This window comes from Cherax quadricarinatus, chromosome 1 (assembly GCF_038502225.1).
Source record: "Cherax quadricarinatus isolate ZL_2023a chromosome 1, ASM3850222v1, whole genome shotgun sequence".
In the NCBI taxonomy this organism is placed as follows: Eukaryota; Metazoa; Arthropoda; class Malacostraca; order Decapoda; family Parastacidae; genus Cherax; species Cherax quadricarinatus.
In genome coordinates, this window is record NC_091292.1 from 82,648,466 (window position 1) to 82,668,386 (window position 19,921).

The 19,921-nt window shown below is 43.4% G+C and overlaps 1 protein-coding gene across 1 annotated transcript in view; it reads right to left on the bottom strand.

Moving 5' to 3' along the window:
• Positions 1–19,921, bottom strand: part of LOC128685712 (uncharacterized) — a 328,233-nt gene that overhangs the window by 291,037 nt on the left and 17,275 nt on the right. Inside the window, exons 2-3 of the mRNA XM_070086000.1 lie at positions 8,200–8,301; positions 6,546–7,086 (exon numbers count right to left, since the gene is read on the bottom strand). Coding sequence (XP_069942101.1) covers positions 6,546–7,086; positions 8,200–8,301 — 643 coding nt within the window. The remainder of the gene's footprint in view (positions 1–6,545; positions 7,087–8,199; positions 8,302–19,921) is intronic.

Consider the following 19,921-nt stretch of genomic DNA (forward strand, 5'->3'; position numbering starts at 1 on the left):
CAGCTGAGGCTGACACTGCTGAAGTATACCAGCTGAGTCTGCCAGCTGAGGCTGACACTGCTGAAGTCTACCAGCTGAGGCTGACACTGCTGAAGTCTGCCAGCTGAGGCTGACACTGCTGAAGTATACCAGCTGAGGCTGACACTGCTGAAGTCTAGCAGCTGAGGCTGACACTGAAGTCTACCAGCTGAGGCTGACACTGCTGAAGTCTGCCAGCTGAGGCTGACACTGCTGAAGTCTACCAGCTGAGGCTGACACTGCTGAAGTCTACCAGCTGAGGCTGACACTGCTGAAGTCTACCAGCTGAGGCTGACACTGCTGAAGTCTAGCAGCTGAGGCTGACACTGAAGTCTACCAGCTGAGGCTGACACTGCTGAAGTCTGCCAGCTGAGGCTGACACTGCTGAAGTCTACCAGCTGAGGCTGACACTGCTGAAGTCTACCAGCTGAGGCTGACACTGCTGAAGTCTACCAGCTGAGGCTGACACTGCTGAAGTCTACCAGCTGAGGCTGACACTGCTGAAGTCTACCAGCTGAGGCTGACACTGCTGAAGTCTACCAGCTGAGGCTGACACTGCTGAAGTCTACCAGCTGAGGCTGACACTGCTGAAGTCTGCCAGCTGAGGCTGACACTGCTGAAGTCTACCAGCTGAGGCTGACACTGCTGAAGTCTACCAGCTGAGGCTGACACTGCTGAAGTCTACCAGCTGAGGCTGACACTGCTGAAGTCTAGCAGCTGAGGCTGACACTGAAGTCTACCAGCTGAGGCTGACACTGCTGAAGTCTACCAGCTGAGGCTGACACTGCTGAAGTCTACCAGCTGAGGCTGACACTGCTGAAGTCTACCAGCTGAGGCTGACACTGCTGAAGTCTACCAGCTGAGGCTGACACTGCTGAAGTCTACCAGCTGAGGCTGACACTGCTGAAGTGAGGCAGCCCAGGCTGACACATTGCAACACCTTACAGAAGCACCATCCTGCATGATGGAGAGTGACAGGGAAACAAACTTTGTTCTCGCTGTGTCATCATTATACACAACACGGTACCAGCACATTGCTGATGTATTAAATTTTGACTTCAAAAAAATTCCTCCTTTCCCTCTACCCCTTCCTCCCCTTTCCCTCTACCCCTTCCTCCCCTCTCCCTCTACCCCTTCCTCCCCTCTCCCTCAACCCCTTCCTCCCCTCTCCCTCTACCCCTTCCTCCCCTCTCCCTCTCCCCCTTCCTCCCCTCTCCCTCTACCCCTTCCTCCCCTCTCCCTCTACCCCTTCCTCCCCTCTCCCTCTACCCCTTCCTCCCCTCTCCCTCTACCCCTGCCTCCCCTCTCCCTCTACTCCTTCCTCCACCCCTTCCTCCCCTCTCCCTCTACCCATTCCTCCCCTCTCCCTCTACCCCTTCCTCCCCTCTCCCTCTACTCCTTCCTCCCCTCTCCCTCTACCCCTTCCTCCCCTCTCCCTCTACCCCTTCCTCCCCTCACCCTCTACCCCTTCCTCCCCTCACCCTCTACCCCTTCCTCCCCTCACCCTCTACCTCTTCCTTCCCTCTCCCTCTACCTCTTCCTTCCCTCACCCTCTACCTCTTCCTTCCCTCTCCCTGTGCCCCTTCCCCCTCCCTCTTTCCCTTCCTCCCGCTCCACCATGGGTTGAGAACTGACAATAAACACGTACGAATAACAAGGGATGATGAAAGGCTATTTGAAAATTATACATCATCAAAGTTCACAACCAAAGTTACTCCACAACCACATGAAAAAAAAAAGAAAACTGTACAGGAGTAAGTGTTAAGGCTGAAGGAGGTGGATGAAACACTGACGAACAATGAGGGGAAAGTATGCCAAGAGCTTCGTAAAAATAAAATTCAAAGAGTTCTTTACAGAAGAAAATGGCGAGTTAGTAGATGGCGCTGTAGTCAAGACGAGATCAACAGGTGCTTAGAAAAACATCAGCACAACAAGTGGTGATGAGACTACTAAGTGAACTGGATGTAACAAAAGCAATGTGACCAGATAACATATCTCCATGAGTGCTAAGCAGAACCACCAAGGAGACAACAAAGTTATACAACCACTCTCTCTCTCCAAAGACAACAACAAAGTTATGCAATTCCCTAATCAGGACAACTGGAAGAAAACCGGAAAAAAAGGTAAATTTGGACATGCATATAAAAAGAGGTGACAATCAAGAAACACTGAATTACTAGCCAGTATCTCTAACTTGCACACACTCAAAAATTATGGATAAGATAGTAAGGAAGAGGATATATGGGACACGGAGTGAAGAGTTAAAAAAAAAAAAACAAAAAAAAAAAACACCTAGCACTGATGGACAATTTTGTCTTTCGAAGTTGCGGGAATTCTGCGAATCAAAGAAACTTAAAACAATAAAGAGAAGGTTGGGGGAACTGAATCTTCTTGGACTGCAGGAAAACATTTGATACAGTACCACAACAGAGATTAGTCCAAAAATTAGAGGAACAGACTAGGATGAAAGAGAGTACTTCAGTGGGTCAGAGAGGACCTAAATAGCAGGCAGAGTAACAGTAAAAGTTGACACCATCAGAGTGGGAGAACAGCAAGTAGGGCTCTGTTCCTATATACCTGAATGACCTATCAGAGGGAACTGAGTCCTATGTGCCACTGTTAGGCCATTCATCGAGTCCAAGGCCCCAGCATGGTACCCACACCTGGTGAAGCATGCGAAGACACCCCTTCCCCTTCCCCCCCCTCCAAAAAAAAAATGCGGAGGTTGGCAACTAAGCCAGTACAAAGCGAAAAAAAATGTATATCGCAATCAGATCCGACTGTCTTCAACAAGAGTCAAGGAGGAGCTCGTCAAGACTTCTCTCTACACCTAATACTGACAACACCTTCGTCACGTTCAGAAATAAAGTTAGACACACTCATTTCAACATAAAAATAAGTAATCCACACTTAGAAAGTCAAGAGAAGAAAAGTTCTAAATATATTCCTTGGCTGCACCTGAAATTCAATAATCACATCAATCAAATATCTAAAAACAATAAAAACCTGTGGGCATTCTATTAAAAATACGATGTTTCACAAATACTACCACTTCTACTGCACTACTCCCTACTTACTTATCTGAGCTTGGGGATATACTACAGCTATGACCTACAACAATCAGCTGTTACTCAACAATCAGTTGTTACTCAACAATCAGCTGTTATAATAAACACGCAGTCAGGTTCCAGACAACACAAACCCCCCACAATTCAAGTCTTAATTTACACAACATATAACATATAAACACACACTACTGTGTGTTTTATATATACAGGACACTTCAAACTAACTTCAACCCAGCGTTTTACATCTCTTTGATATACCACGTCTATGACCCAGCTTATATAGAAACTCCATGCAAATAAAGGGCCCTAAAATTTGAAACTCCTTTTCAGAAGATGTGAAAAGTGACCCTTCAGTCACCTGCTGTAGAAATGCAGTTAAGAAGGAAGTGCTCACCCTGACTTAAACACTGCTTAAGTTGTTGATAATGGCATAAAACACTGACAAGTTGAATATTAAGACAGTTGGGTATCTTTATTGATGAAACGTTTCGCCTACACAGCAGGCTTCTTTAGTTAAATACAAAAGGAGCAGCAGAAATTAAATAAAGATGTAATCAGTCCATCAACCTTGGGGTTGATCACCTGGGGGTGAGGACTATAGCATTCTAGTACACTAACCTAATTAAATAATTGTTCAGTAGCTGAAAGTTAATTTAAAAACTTCCTGAAGTGTTCTGTATAAGAAGGAACTTTCAAGAGTTTATAGGTGACGGTTACTGCTCTTGATGAGAAGGATGAGGGAAGACATGATCATGACATACAAAATCTTAAGGGAGGAATTGATACGGGGGAGAGGGCCTGAATTTATAAACCAGGATCAAGAGGACACATGTGGAAGATGAAGACAATAAGTGACGTCGGTCAAAGTAATCCAGGAGGCGGGGCCAGGAGAAGTGTCTCAATCCCCCACAAACACAACTCGGCGAGTGAAACTGTGCGAGTATACACACACAATAAATGGTTGCACCAGCGTGGGCCATCGCTGTCCCAGGATCAATGGTGCCAAAATAATGGCTCGATTAAGTTGTCACAGTGATCAGGTGAATATATCATGTGTGCTCACACACCCAGATAATCATTTAATACAAGCAATGTGTCTCCCTACACAGCTCCGGGGGTCGCTCCCCTCCAACACACATCTACGGGGGTCCTACACCCCCACCACAACTCCGGGGGGACCTACACCTCCAGGGATCCTGCACCATCCACACAGCTTCCTCAGAGCCACAGGGGCGGCCAGCAGCAACACCCATGGAAGCCACAATATGGATATTCCAGAGAGATTTGATTAAATATGACTCTTGGTGTGATCAGAAATGGAGGTGTCATTGTGTGCGAGGAGCGAGAGGACGCTGGTCACTGGTGCCATTGTTGAGGCACTGAAGGTGCCCCCTTCAACCTTCCACCCTCCGCTTTGTCCGTCCGCGTCTGTCCGTCCGTCAGTCCATCTGTCTGTCTGGTCGCTCATCTGCCCACCTGCATCCACACCCTCCTCCCCTTCCCGTCTTACTCCGTCTACTTATACATCCGTCTGCTGCCTGCCTGCTCGTGCATCCGTCCACTAACTTTGGACGCCTTAGCAAAACACAATTGCAGTAAAGTAAAAGGACACAAGTGCAACTAATGTGGCATTTATTGTGGCAACGTTTCGCTCTCCAGGAGCTTTATCAAGCCATTACGGCTTGATAAAGCTCCTGGAGACCGAAACGTTGCCACAATAAATGTCACATTAGTTGCACTTGTGTCGTTTTACTTTACATATTGTCGGTAATTCTACCAACTTTATTACACAATTGCAGTAGGAACACTGAAACTTTGTGACAGATTTTGTTTAAAGTCAGGTTTAGATCAGTCTAAGATTTATTTTCATACTATGGAAGACAAAATATTATAGTATATATATATATATATATATATATATATATATATATATATATATATATATATATATATATATATATAGAGAGAGAGAGAGAGAGAGAGAGAGGTACCAACTCTGAAACTGGACTGGGGACCCTCATCCTAAGAGAAAATAAACTTACTTCAGGGAAAACTCGAGACTTCCCGGAGCTGTTTGAATATTTTCTTCTACCACCCCCTACATTTTATATTCTATGTAAACTTTGTTTAAACACAAAATACATTAACAAAAATACAACAGGAAGTAGAACATACAAGACATATCAGAGCCTACATCTCAAATACTTCATCCAGCTCCCTTGCAGTCGGCCGCATGCCCAGAATGTTGCAGGCATTTCCCCTCTGGATCGCGACACTGAGTCTCGGAAATAGGAAGCTGGCCGCTCTGTGATCCTTGGTTTGTGTGATGAGTTTTTCTCCCAGCTCTTTGAGGAACTTCAGAGCACACTTGTTCCATGCTCCTAGGGTCTCCGACCCTACTGGGATGAAGTTATAGCAACTGGGAAGGCCGTCATATTTGCGGATCTTCTAGGTCTCCCTGTAACTGGCGGCGCCACCCCCTTCAACTTCAGAGTATGACAAGTAGGTGTCCGCCAGCGTGGTAGCACAGGTATAGCCCCAGGCAATCTGATTACTATTCTTCCAGGATAGCATAGTGGCTCCATCTGGACGTTTTTGACTTTCGTCAGACCTCCATACTTCGGGTTCCCGTTGAGCTGGGCAACGGGCTGTGGCGAAACTTCTCATTATGATGGCGTTGCCCTCCTGTCTAACATACTTCCCTTCTGATGTATGACACACGAGACCATGAAGTCCAAACTGATCAGCCGACGCCATGCCGCAAATACATCTATGTTCAGCGAGTACGGGGGCAGTTAGGCGAAGAGTAACACCAATCCGAATGACTTGTGGGTCGAGTGGGGTGCCCAGGGAGGAGTTGGAAACGATATTTTATATATATATATATATATATATATATATATATATATATATATATATATATATATATATATATATATATATATATATATACATATATACATATATACATATATACATACATACATACATACATACATACATACATACATACATACATACATGCATACATGCATACATACACACACACACACAGACAAGATGGTGAATAAGACATTTTTATTACGTTCGTAGGAAGTGGTAAACCTGCAAAGGTCCCGCAGCGCCTGGGGTAATGGAAGCATCCAGGCGTGATTTGAGAAGCTGAAGCACAGATCCACTTCCTTAGATCAAGAGGCCCTGAACAGTATCAAGGAACCTTCCTTCAGGAGTACAGTAAGAGAGGCTACAGTGCTATGTACTCACCTTGAGAGAGTACAAAGAGGTTACAGTGCTATGTACTCACCTTTAGAGAGTACAAAGAGGTTACAGTGCTATGTACTCACCTTTAGGGAGTACAATAAAAGGGGTTACAGTGCTATGTACTCACCTTGTGGGAGTACATTAAGAGTGGTTACAGTGCTATGTACTCACCTTGAGAGTACAGTGCTATGTACTCACCTTTGGGTTCGTCACTGTTGGAGTTAGGAGTGTCGGTGTCCCGGGCGTGACCTGGGGACTCCCGTGACCCGTGTGATCCGCGGGGAGACGGCGAGTCCCGCCTCTCCTCCAACACCCCCATGCTGCCGCCCCCGCCACCGCCCCCGCCCCCGCCACCCGTCAGGAAGGCGGTGCGGGGATCGAGGGAGGCCAGGAGGGCGGGGGAGAAGAGTCCAGAGGAAGAGCAGGGGATGGCGGAGCTGGAACAACCTCCGTCCTCCATCTTGGCAGTCTTGGCCGGCAGCGGGGAGAAGGCTGACCCGGAAAGGCTGGCCGTGGGCGGCGGGGGCAGCTTGTTGTGGGCGTCGTGGGCGCGGGCGTGGGCTTCGTGGGCGTGGGAATGGAGCGGGTGGAAGGCGGAGGGTGAGAAGGGGAGCCGGGGGTCAAGGTGTGGGTGGAGGAAGGGAGGGGCGGTGAAGGGAAGGAGGGGCAGGTGAGGGTAGTCAGTGAGGGGACGCAGTAGGGACGTAGCACTGCTGCCATCCTTGACGCTCTCACTCGCCTGTCAGGGGCACAACACACTTTCATTATCATTATCATGCATGTGCTTCTAGTGACAGCAGACTGAGAATCGAACCTTTAACAATCCCTCTACGAAATAACTCGCAAGTTATACCTTACCAAGGAGCTCTCTGTGACCCCTGCGGAATTAGCGCTCCCCATTAATAATGAAAAAATATTAATAATAAATAATTATATTCATTTATGATAGGGTAAACCCGTGTGGGAGTCATTCAGCACAGAAAGGCTCGATCCTCAATCCGCTCATCACAGCTGGCCAGCTAGCTAGCTCTCCTGCCATTAAGAAACTATTAGATCTCATATGAGTTATTTCTATCAAGAATAAATACGCTAATAGAATTAATAACAAATTGCTAATATTACTTCAGCCACAAATAATAATAAAATAATATTATTTCAGTGACAAATATTACAAATATTACTTTAGCTAGAAACATTATTTAAACTAGAAATATGATGATCTCAGTTAAATATTTCATTATATCAGCTAAAAATAATAATAATATCAGTTACAAATAACAGAAATATTTCACTTAAAAATATCATTATTATTTCAGCTACAAATGTAAAATCAGAACACTTATTTTAAGTGAACATTAAATCAGCGGGATGATGTAGAGTACTAATAATAATAACTAATAACTCGCAACATAACCAATTCAATATGCTAACTGGACTATGTCTGAGCCCGTCTCTCAAGTCACCAGGGATAACTGTACGGTGAGGATCAAAACGTCGCTCGGTTTCATTGTGTAAGTTACTTGTGAACTGTTGCAGCCACGGTGTTGTGGTGTTTATTATACTGGAGTATTAAAGGCTCAGGAGGTTCTAATGGAGGATTTAAAGCTAGGGACTAGCACCAGGAGGTTCTACTGGTCTATTTAAGTTAAGAGCCTACTCCCAAGAGGCTCTATTGGACTATTTAAGTCAGGGTCTAGCCTCAGGTTCTACTAAACTACTCAAGGGTAATACTGAAGCATTTAAGGTTAGGGACTAACCTCAGGAAGTTGTAGTGACATATTTAAGACTAGGGGACCACGCTCACTAGGCTGTACTAGAGTATGAAAAAGGCAAGGGTTGAGGTTGAGGGTACCTGCGTGTGTAGGGCGTGGTGTAGACGTAATGGGTCGTGTAGGGACACCCCCTGCGTCAGCCCCAGCAGGCCAGCCCTCACGAACCCCCCACCACCGTCCATCTGTAGGGGAAGAGGAAGAAACATCAACTGTCGTCACGCTGCTAAATCGATCCCTCGAACACCTATGAGCAAAAAATTACATATTAAATTTGGTCAACATTTACTTCAACCGCTTTACGAAGCTCAGTCATTCAGTTATCATAGAAGCAACATATCCAAAACCAGGCACAAATATTTTAAGCACGTTCTTATTTTAGGAGATGTTAGCCACACAAACTATGCAAGTCTTAAAAATTTAGGGAAAAAAATTCAAATGTTTAAAAAGTTTCTTAAAAATAAGAGGATTATTTTATCTTTGAAAGAAATACAAAAATACGCCCCTTTTTATTATTTTTTAACCCGAGGAAGATTGTACGTGGTTTATCATGCGCCCGACCAGTCAGCGCTAGCGTTCACCTCACGTCGTTCCTGTAATATTCTTTTTAAAAACAACGTATGCCATATTAATGATTACCACGTGTAAATCACGTGAATTTACCTTTTACGACGTGATTCGCAGAGCCTGTGAACGAGACGAGTGTTTTCAACATGGCGGAATGGCTGACTGACTGAACCATAATTATTTATCAGGTTATATTGTTTAGATTTAGTTACGTTGTGCTAATTAGTGGGACTTTGTAAATGGTCCAAGTCGGACTGAAACGTCGTTGTAAGCTTCCCACTCCTATGTGCGGGTTATTTGTTTATTAGATTGGGTTGGGTTGGGTTACGTTGGGGTGGGTTAAAAACCAACCAAACCAATTCTAACTTAATGTAACAACCTACAATACAAAAACAATGCTTTTTCTTAAAAATCCCCCCTCCCTCAAAAAAAAAAAAAAAAAATCCATTACAAAACATGCTTAATATTATACACTGGTGACTGTATATTATCACCAACTTCGCCAAGCAACTGAAGTACCGACCTTAGGTTTATACGTATATTGGATATTCTCTAGGCAACAGTTGGTTGCGACTTATTAAAATCCCGTGGCAAATAAACACGCAAGGGGCCACACAGCGCCTGGGGAAATTGTAGAAAGTCAGGTTTGTTCCAAAAGTGAAAACAGCTCTATTGCTCTAGCTCAAGAGTCCTTCACCGGCATACATACACTTCCCTGGAAAAGCACAACATGGTAACTCATGCATGCGCACCTCTAACATGCGTATAATAATGCGGCAGTGTGTGGCGGGCTCTCGTTCACTGTATTTACATTTCTGACACCTATTTTGTAGCTACGGGAGCAGAACTACGCTCATGATGTTCCGCCTTCGGTAATTTTCTTACCTGTAGTCGCTGGCTAGGGGGTCACCGCCCGGGTGGCCCGGTCCCAGACGGTTGCTGGCCTAATCGATCTGGTTGTTGGTAACCGCCGCCCGCAATCCGACGTATGCGCTACAGCCCGACTGACCACATTATTGTTTTAAAATTCAAATGGTTGAAGCCTTTATTGCATCCTATAGTAATTCACTCCGTTGATCTACAACTCTCTGAAGAAAAATTTCTTAGTTTCCTTTCCACCTTCGCCTTATTTTTCAACTAGGACCTTGTGTTTTTCCCCTGACGCTAGTTCGAAAAAATCTTCTTTTATCTAGTCTTTCATGTCGTTTTATGACCTTGTATGTGGTTATCATGTCACCTCTCTCTTATCAACCAGCGTGGCCGTCTTCAGTGCTTCCAGCCTTTCATAACTAATATACTGTGTGTAGGCAAAGAGTTCAAAGAACCGACAGGTTGATAAATTAGACATGTGCAGAAATTTGGTATCTTTGTTGAAACATTTCTCCACACAGTGGCTTCATCAGTTTAATACAAAGAAGAATGGTGAAGATCAGGAGTTTGAGGTAATGAGTCCCTCAGCCTGGCGTCGATGAAATTAGTCTGATTACTTCAAACTCCTCCTGATCTTCACCATTCTTCTTTGCACTGGACTGATGAAGGCACTGTATCCCGAAATGTTTCCACAATAGATGCCCAAGTGTTGATTTACCCACAGTGTGTAAAGTGTGGGCACCACACCACCGCCGCTGCGTATTCCAATATTCATCTAATGTTCTGTTATCAACAGTTTTTTTTTCTTTATCCACATATTTAAAAATTATTTTATATTTCACTATAGTGGCATGCGATTTTTCCGAAAATTAATTTATATGATTTTCCGGTGATTTTTTTTTTTTTTTTTTTTGCTAAAGAAATGGATCTAGAACTTATTATTGTCACTCAACATTTCATCAAAGTTTGTATTCTTTATGAAGATTGAGTTCATTCTCTCCCATTTTTATTACATGGCATTTATTTACATTAAATTCAACTTTCTATCACTATTTACCTCATTCTTGAGGAGATTTATATTTTTATTATTTACTGTATATATTTTTCCATCTGCAAAAATATTCATATATTCCTTCTGGTAAATTATTTATATAAATTAAAAACACTGCTGGGGCGAGTATAGACGCTTGGGGGACCCCACTTGTGACATCTCCCTACAATGACATCTCCCTAAGATGACATCTCCTCTTCTAACTGTTCGTATTTTTCTCTCAAACAAAAATTCTCTCATACAGTGTAATAAGTTACCTTTTGTTTCCCCTACGTTTTGAAGTTTCCAAAGTATTATCTCATGGCAGAAATGGATTTTAAAACTCTGAAAATCTAGATAAATATAATCTGCCCATCCCTCTCGTTAGTAAACAATTTTTGTGACTAAACAGTTTCTCTGACTATCATAATAGTTTAATAGTTTACTCGTCAGTAGGTTGTTCTTCTCCAAGTGTTTTACTCTTCTATATATATATAATATATATATATATATATATATATATATATATATATATATATATATATATATATATATATATATATATATATATATATATATATATATTTCAATATTTTTACATCGACACAATTTTACTGGCCTATTGTTATCTTCTTTGAAATATCGGCAGAACGTGTGCCATCTTCCACATTCTGAATCTTGTTTAATATCTGGTACATTTCTTCCTCATCATCAGTGACTTGTGTTGCCATCCATAATTCTTTGTGTTCTATATCTTCAACATTTAGTTTAATTCTAAACATGCTTAAAAAAAATGATACCAATTTGCTTTTGCCTCTTTGCTTTTCAAAGTTCCTTTCTTCCTCCCTTCTTACCAGTATGTATTCATTTCTGGCTTTTTTTTTATAAGTCTCTGATACTTATCTACATTGGTTCGCTTCCTATACTGTTTCCATGTCCTTTTTTTTATATTTTTCAAAGTTCTTCAAAACCTCTCATTGAACTACTCTTTACATTTCTTCTTTTATCCATTTGTGAAATAAACTGCTAAATACCAGTTTCATAAACACTGTAGAACTCTCTGTATACATTATTTATATCTGTCCCTTGTCAAATTATATGCTATACACATTCTCTGAAACATTATCTTAACACATCTTACACCCCGATACTCTTCTCACCCTCTTTCAGCCTCATCCACCCCTCATCCCTTCACCCCTAACCCCCACCCACCCTAACCCCCCTCATCAAGCATTGCTGTTTCTTATAGTCCATTCGTTCTAGTACGTGTCATTTTTTCTTAACTATAGTCATATTAAACAGCATATATTAATTCAAACAAGAACATCTGTTTCAAGTGGGTTAACATAGTTTCTGTTGAAAATTTCTTCGTTTGGAATAAATACCAGGTCAAGTATAGAAACTGTTACCATCTCTCCTTCGTGTCATATCATTTATATATATATGCTGATGTATAAAAAAATATCCACGTTAAGGAACTCGGTTGACCATTTGTTTACAGTTCCAGCCTCACAAACTGCCGAATTTATTTCTTCATAGTTGAAATCTGAAAAGGCTATAACTTTCTTATTACCCCTTTGTGAATGGTTTGATATATACACCTTCAGCTATATACAGACACACACACATACCTGTGTGTACTCGCCTATTTGTGGTTACAGGAGTCGAGTCTCTGTTCCTGGCCCCTCCTCTTCGCTGGCTGTTACTGGGTTCATTCTCTCCTAGCTTCGAGAGCCCTACCGTACCTCTTCTTAAAGCTATGTATGGATCCTGCCTCTTCCACGCCTCTGTCCAGGTCGTTCCACTTCCTGACTACTTAAAGACTGAAGAAATACTTCCTAACATCCCTGTCACTCATCTGTGTTATCAACTTCCAGCTGTGCTCTCGTGCTGTTTCCAATCTCTCAAACAATCTGTCCCTAGCCACGATATCAATTCCTCTCAGTATTTTGTACGTTATCATATTACCCCTGGCCCTTCCGAGTAATGTCCTCTATGTGTGTGGGGGGGGGAGGGTCAGGAGGACTCTTAGGTCATACATGATCTTTCATACATTTTCATCTCATCCTCATCCGAATGTTTGTTTTGCAGCGTTTTTACAGACAACAGTGTATGGTGTATATTTACCGAGCCTGTGTTACCCCAGGAGAACATCCTCCTCGTTTATGCAGTTTTTGTTAGGTTAGGCTTGGTTAATTATGTTAATTTATGCTAAAGTAACCTATCCCAACGTAAGCAGGGAAGACGTTGTCTCATTATAACAGCGGCTGTGTAAACAAAGAAATTGAAACGTCGGTAAACGAATGCGTTAATCACTTGCAGTGGGCTGACCATAGCATGTTTAGAGCAGACGGTGTCTTTTGCCTAGGTACGAAAACTAATGTTGGTATCAGGGAAGTTTGCCGCTGAGTACAAAGGCGGGATGACCACAAGCCCATTCTCTCTCACCACAGGTAACATGCGCGCACATGTGAACGTTCCTTAGTGCTGCTCACACATCGGGTTCTCAACAGTAGCTAGGGAGTTATTTAATTTGTTAATTAGTGGCTAGATATACGCTTCTGTATATGTAAGTTAACCTAAAAAAAGTAACTTAACTTAACCCACCCTAATTTTGTTCTAAATAAATAAAATCATACTATTAAGTTTGCAAAGAACGTTAAAAAACTGGCGTTGCTATTTACGCAAGAAAACGGTAAAGTGATGATAGAAGGCTCTGGTGGCTAAAGCTCTCGCTTCACACGGCGAGGGCCTCGGTTCGATTCCCAGCGAGGGTAGAAACATTGGGCGTGTTTCTTTACTCCTGTTGTCTATGTTCCGCAGCAGTAAAATGGGTACCTGGGTGTTAGTCGACTGGTGTGGGTCGCGTCCTGGGACAATGACCTAATTTGCCCGAAATGCTCAGTATAACAAGTGGCTTTCTATATAGTAGTATGTCACTGATGTCAGCTAGGACTGTATACCTTGTACATGTACCTGAAGTAAATAAAGATATTATTATTACAGAATGCGTTTCCATTGTGACAATGTTGTGCTCTTAGCAGAGCTTAATCAAGTCATGTTTCACTCTGTGCAAAGCTTTATGAAGTCACGTGTCGCTCTGTGTAGAGCTTTATGAAGAACTTTACCAAGGGCGGGTGCCTCCAGCTAGCCACCCTCGAGGAGCGGTGTTTTGAAGGTTGTTAAGACGTGATCAGGGTGTACGTAATCTCTAAGACAGGTCAACACACACGGCCACACACCGGCGCGCGTGACCCCTCCCACACCTAACTTCATTTATATACACAAATATTCACCGGGAAGATGCACCACCAGATTACCGGGTTTAAAATATTCCTCTGACTTAACGACTCGAGTTGCGGATAACTGGGGACTAAACTACTCTTATTAACGGCTCAGTTTATAGTGTCAATAAAAAGCAATATTGAAGTTCTCTTTCTCTCGGGGAGAGAGACTTTTTCACGTTATATTTTAAATAAATTTTGATATTAGAAGATGAAAGCAGTGATGAGTAGTGGAAATATAATCTTGTAAATAATGGCAACAGCTGAGCGTCATCACATGTGACACCCACACCGTCAGTCACACGCGACACTCCACACTGCCGGTCACACGTGACACCCCACACTGCCAGTCACACGTGACACCCCACACTGCCAGTCACACGTGACACCCCACACTGCCAGTCACACGTGACACCCCACACTGCCAGTCACACGTGACACCCCACACTGCCAGTCACACGTGACACCCCACACTGCCAGTCACACGTGACACCCCACACTGCCAGTCACACGTGACACCCCACACTGCCAGTCACACGTGACACCCCACACTGCCAGTCACACGTGACACCCCACACTGCCAGTCACACGTGACACCCCACACTGCCAGTCACACGTGACACCCCACACTGCCAGTCACACGTGACACCCCACACTGCCAGTCACACGTGACACCCCACACTGCCAGTCACACGTGACACCCCACACTGCCAGTCACACGTGACACCCCACACTGCCAGTCACACGTGACACCCCACACTGCCAGTCACACGTGACACCCCACACTGCCAGTCACACGTGACACCCCACACTGCCAGTCACACGTGACACCCCACATCGCCAGTCACACGTGACACCCCACATCGCCAGTCACATGTGACACCCCACATCGCCAGTCACATGTGACACTCTACACCGTCACACATGACACCCCACACCGTCAGTCACATGTGGTACCCCACACCGTCAGTCACATGTGGCACCCCCTATCGTCATTCACATGTGACACTCCACACCGTCAATCACATGACACCCCCACACCATCAGTCACACGTGACACCCCACATTGTCAGTCACACGTGACACCCCACATTGTCAGTCACACGTGACACCCCACACCATCAGTCACACGTGACACCCCACACCATCAGTCACACGTGACACCCCACAGTGCCAATCACGTGACACCCCACAGTGCCAGTCACACGTGACACCCCACAGTGCCAGTCACACGTGACACCCCACAGTGCCAGTCACACGTGACACCCCACAGTGCCAGTCACACGTGACACCCCACAGTGCCAGTCACACGTGACACCCCACAGTGCCAGTCACACGTGACACCCCACAGTGCCAGTCACACGTGACACCCCACAGTGCCAGTCACACGTGACACCCCACAGTGCCAGTCACACGTGACACCCCACAGTGCCAGTCACACGTGACACCCCACAGTGCCAGTCACACGTGACACCCCACAGTGCCAGTCACACGTGACACCCCACAGTGCCAGTCACACGTGACACCCCACAGTGCCAGTCACACGTGACACCCCACAGTGCCAGTCACACGTGACACCCCACAGTGCCAGTCACACGTGACACCCCACAGTGCCAGTCACATGTGGCACCCCACACTAACTAGCATGAAGCTACTGCTCCAGTAACTTTCCCCAGTTGCTAAACTAGAGTTACTTGCTGGACCAGACCAGCCCTTCTCAAATTACAAACGAAAACTCAAAAGATAAATGAAAAATATGTTAATTTACACAAAAAATCAAATTACAAAAAAAACAAAGCTACCAAAAAAAAATCAAAACAATGACAGAAAAATAAGGTTGATAATCGCGTGATCAAGAGTGAGCAGTAAATCAGGTAGTTTATGAAGGGTAAACGAGGCAGCAATGAAGTAACGAGAGAGATTAACCAGTACACAAACACCCACGTTCAATTACCGTGTCACATACCTCTGGCCACACTCCATCACTCAAACCTCTCCGCTGATAAACAATCATATGTCATCTGCCAGTTGTAATTACCGGATAACCAAGTCACAAAAAAAAAAAATGAACCCACCAAGGAGTATTTTAGCAGCAGGAGTTATCTAGTGATGGTTCTGGAGATCATGGCCTCCGCGGCCCGGTCTCGAACCAGGATAAACCGCACATAGGAGAGAAGCAGCTTACGAAATGGTCCAAGTCGGACCGAAACGTCGTCGTAAGCTTCTCTCTCCCATGTGCGGGTTATTTGCGTACTGTTCTAATAAAGGCGTGTTCTGCTTATGTGTCAAGTATTTCCATACGTATCGGAAATTAGCCATTTCATCCAGGATCCTATTTTAAAAAAAAATATTACATGACTAAGAACTATTAAGAATCGCAAAGAAAAGTAACGATGAGTGTAAAATTGGTCTAAGTGGAAGTTTGTATGATTTACCTGCCATCTTTGGCGTTCGTGAGCCAAAGACCAGAAATCCTGTCAGAGTGCAAAAGTTGCCGTTCACCCTGAGAACGTGTGGCTGAGACGACTGACTGGCTGTTACCACGCTTAACGACGTAAAGATGCTTGCTTATTATTTTGCAAATCAAGCGTTAAATTCGTATGGGTCATATAGAAAGAGGCTCAATTACTCAGTAACAACCACGTAGGGTAGGCTTACAAAACTCAAAACACACAACAACCATGTAGTTAGGCTTATGGAACAACTCAAAGGACACAATAACAACACCTCTCAGCAGCTGGTGTAAGCCACAAATGACAATTACTAAATTACTTGATGGTTCCATTATAATCAATAATTAAGTTAATATACAGCCCCCCCCCCGTCCTCCTCCGAACCATTCCTAAGCTCTCATTACACATGATTATTAATAAATTTACAATAGTGAGCTGAACTGTATGAATAGTGAACTTGACCCAACGTTCAGTAGTGAGCTGACCTGTGTCCTGTGAAGACAGTGGATTCTCAGTACTAGTGCAATTCAAGGGTTTAGGATGCCTACTATAAGGTTTAAGTATCTGTACCTGCAGGTGAAGGTAAAGCTGGAGGAAGATGGGTAGGAAAGAAAACTTCTTAAAGAGGGCAGGACGATTGATTCATCCGCGGAGCAAGATCATACTAGCCGCCACGAATGGAAACTGGTGAGCAAGAAGGATTAAAGCTGAAGATGAATGTCGAAGAAACAGCCGTTGCGATAACCAATTCCTTCATCGTGTCAGTTGACTGAGGTTAAGGCACTGAAAACAGAAGGAAGACTGCTAGCGAGTTGCAAGAATGTTCGAACAGTAGGCTTCTCACCCCCCTCCCTAGATTAACTCTATCCACGGGGCTTTCTTTTTATAAAGGATAGGAAGAGACAGGTGTTTCCTTGGGCTGGATTATACTATATGTATCTTTATTTACTACAAGTATATGTACATGCTATACAGACCTAGCTGACATCAATGACATACAACTATATGGAAAACCCTTTGTTATGTAGGGCATTTCGAGCAAATTAGGTCAGTTTTGCCCCAGGATGCGACCCACACTAGTCGACTAACTCCCAGGTACCCATTTTACTGATGGGTGAACAGGGACAGCAGGTGTCTTATGGAAACACGTCCCTAATGTTTTTCAGCCGTACCGGAGGAGATTCGAACTCTGGAGGATAATGTTAGCAAATTACGAAACAACATACCTGGTAATGGGATGAACTCTGATATCTGCCTCGGCACTTTAGGTATATCAGTGTTAGTAAATGTCGGAGGACTGGCTTGCCTGGTACAGGAGAGCACTAGATATAATTAGGGTGGAGGAAGGGATACCTGCATAGGTAGCATCTTGCCATGGAGAGTTGACAAGGAATAGCTGTTTAGGCTAACTGGCATTGATAACTAGATAAGTATTGCGAGAAATTTTCAGTAATAAGCATTGAAACCAACGATCTTTTGTATGAAAAGAATGACATGTATGCCTGGGATGGGGTGTATTTAGGTAGGGAAGGTTAATTACCGCAGTCGAGGAAGCTTTGGCAGATGAGTCATATATGGTTGGCATGTTTCGCCTGCTTAGCAGGCTTCTTCAGTCAAATACAGAGGTGAATTAGGCATGGGAGACATCAGAAGCAGTAAAAAGGTAAATGCGAGATGATCAGTCCCTCTGCCTTGAAATAATTACCTTTCCACTGTTTCTGCGATCTCCGGTATTAATGTCACCTCTGTATTAGACTGAAGAAGCCTGAGCAGACTAAACTTATATACCCAACTGTTGCAAACATGTCTTACTCATATACTTGTCACTGCATACCATTAACACAATGATGATACAAGGGCTTGAAACTGAAAAAAAGTTAGAGATCTGAGTGTGTGGAAGAGGAAGAGATTGTAGTATTATGTAGTTCTGTACAATGATTTTGGTAGTAACATCTATCAAGAGAGTGAAATAAAATGTAAAGAGAATTAAAAATTGTGGAAAGACCAAAATGAACAGGGAGAAGATACAGAAGAAAAATTTTTCTTAACATGTAGTATACAAAGAATCGCACCAATGGAAACAAAATCAGTCGAGTTGAGATTAGTTGCAGGTGCTGGAAACGCCGAAGTTGCTGCAATAACTGAGACGTGATTTAATTTGAAGAGTGGGGACGTGGCAGTCGAGTGCCACATTCTGGAGTCTAAGTTGTGGGGGGGGGGGGGATGTATGTCTGAGAAAGCTTGAATCGCTGCATAAAATCTTCTATAAAGGCCAACAACAGACTCACAATATATGGGTGGAATATCTTTGACATGAAAAAGTTGATCTTAGGTGTTATTCAGACCCTGAAGTACTCGGGGATGAAATCGTTAAGGTTTCAAGGCAAAAAAATGTAGTAATGTTGGAAAACTTTAATTTCAGTCAAACTGACAAACTCTCTGATGGGATTGTGTTGCACAGGTCTGAGCTTTGTTCAGATGTGTGCAACACAAATGTCCTCAAAAATTTGTTAAAGAAAGCCCCTTGTTATGTAGAGTAAATCGGGCAAATTTGGTTAATTTTTGTCCCAGGATGAGACTCATACCGGTCGACTAACACCCAGGTACCCAATTTACTGATGGATGAACATGGACAACAGGTGTAAGGAAACACGCTCGTTTCCATCCTTGCCTGGAATCGAACCCGGACACTCAGCGCGTGAAACGAGAGCTATGCCAACCAGGCCACGAGCCACCATGAATATTATCCCAAATGAATAGGCTAAATCATCTTTTGAGGGAGAAGTATTTACCGGCTCATAAGAAAGGCCAACATATGAATTAATATGTTCATATTACAACATATATATATATATATGTTGTAATATGCAAGGATAAACGAATCTATGAAATTAAAGTTGCAAAGGAATCAAAGACACACCCGAAGATTTCTTCAATGTATACAGACCAAAGATTAAAGTTGGACTAATTTAAAACTAACTCTGGACAGCTTACTGATAATGAGAACAAAATGTACTCGATTCTTAATATTTCCTGTCGATCTATATCACTTGGATTTCGTTGTCTTGTATAATTATTATTACGGACATGTGGAAAATTGTATAATATTAGTCACAAGAGACATGGTCATTAAACAAATAGATCGATTTAGGCAAAATAAGTCACCGGGGCCCTAAGGAACTGTACTAAAGGGTTCTTAAAGAATACCAGATGGAACAGTAATCTACAAACTATTTTTAATTTAACACTTCAAATGGGTACAGGGCCGTCGTAAGGATGGGAAGCCGCCCCGGGTGACACCATTTAGGGGGTGACACCATAGAGCCTCTAAAGGTGACACTAATGCCCAAAACAGTGCTGCACCAACATAAGAGAAAAATCCTTCGTTTCTATATAGCCTATTATATATTAACAAAGTACAAATAAGCCTATATAGGTAAAATAATTAATTTTGATGATGTGATAGATGATGTTTGCATAATTGAAGGCAAGGAAATGTAAGATCACATTCACTGAGATGTTACCTGTACTCAAGGTCAAATGTAAGATCAGATTCACTGAGATGTTACCTGTACTCAGGGTCATACGGGAACTAGTGTTT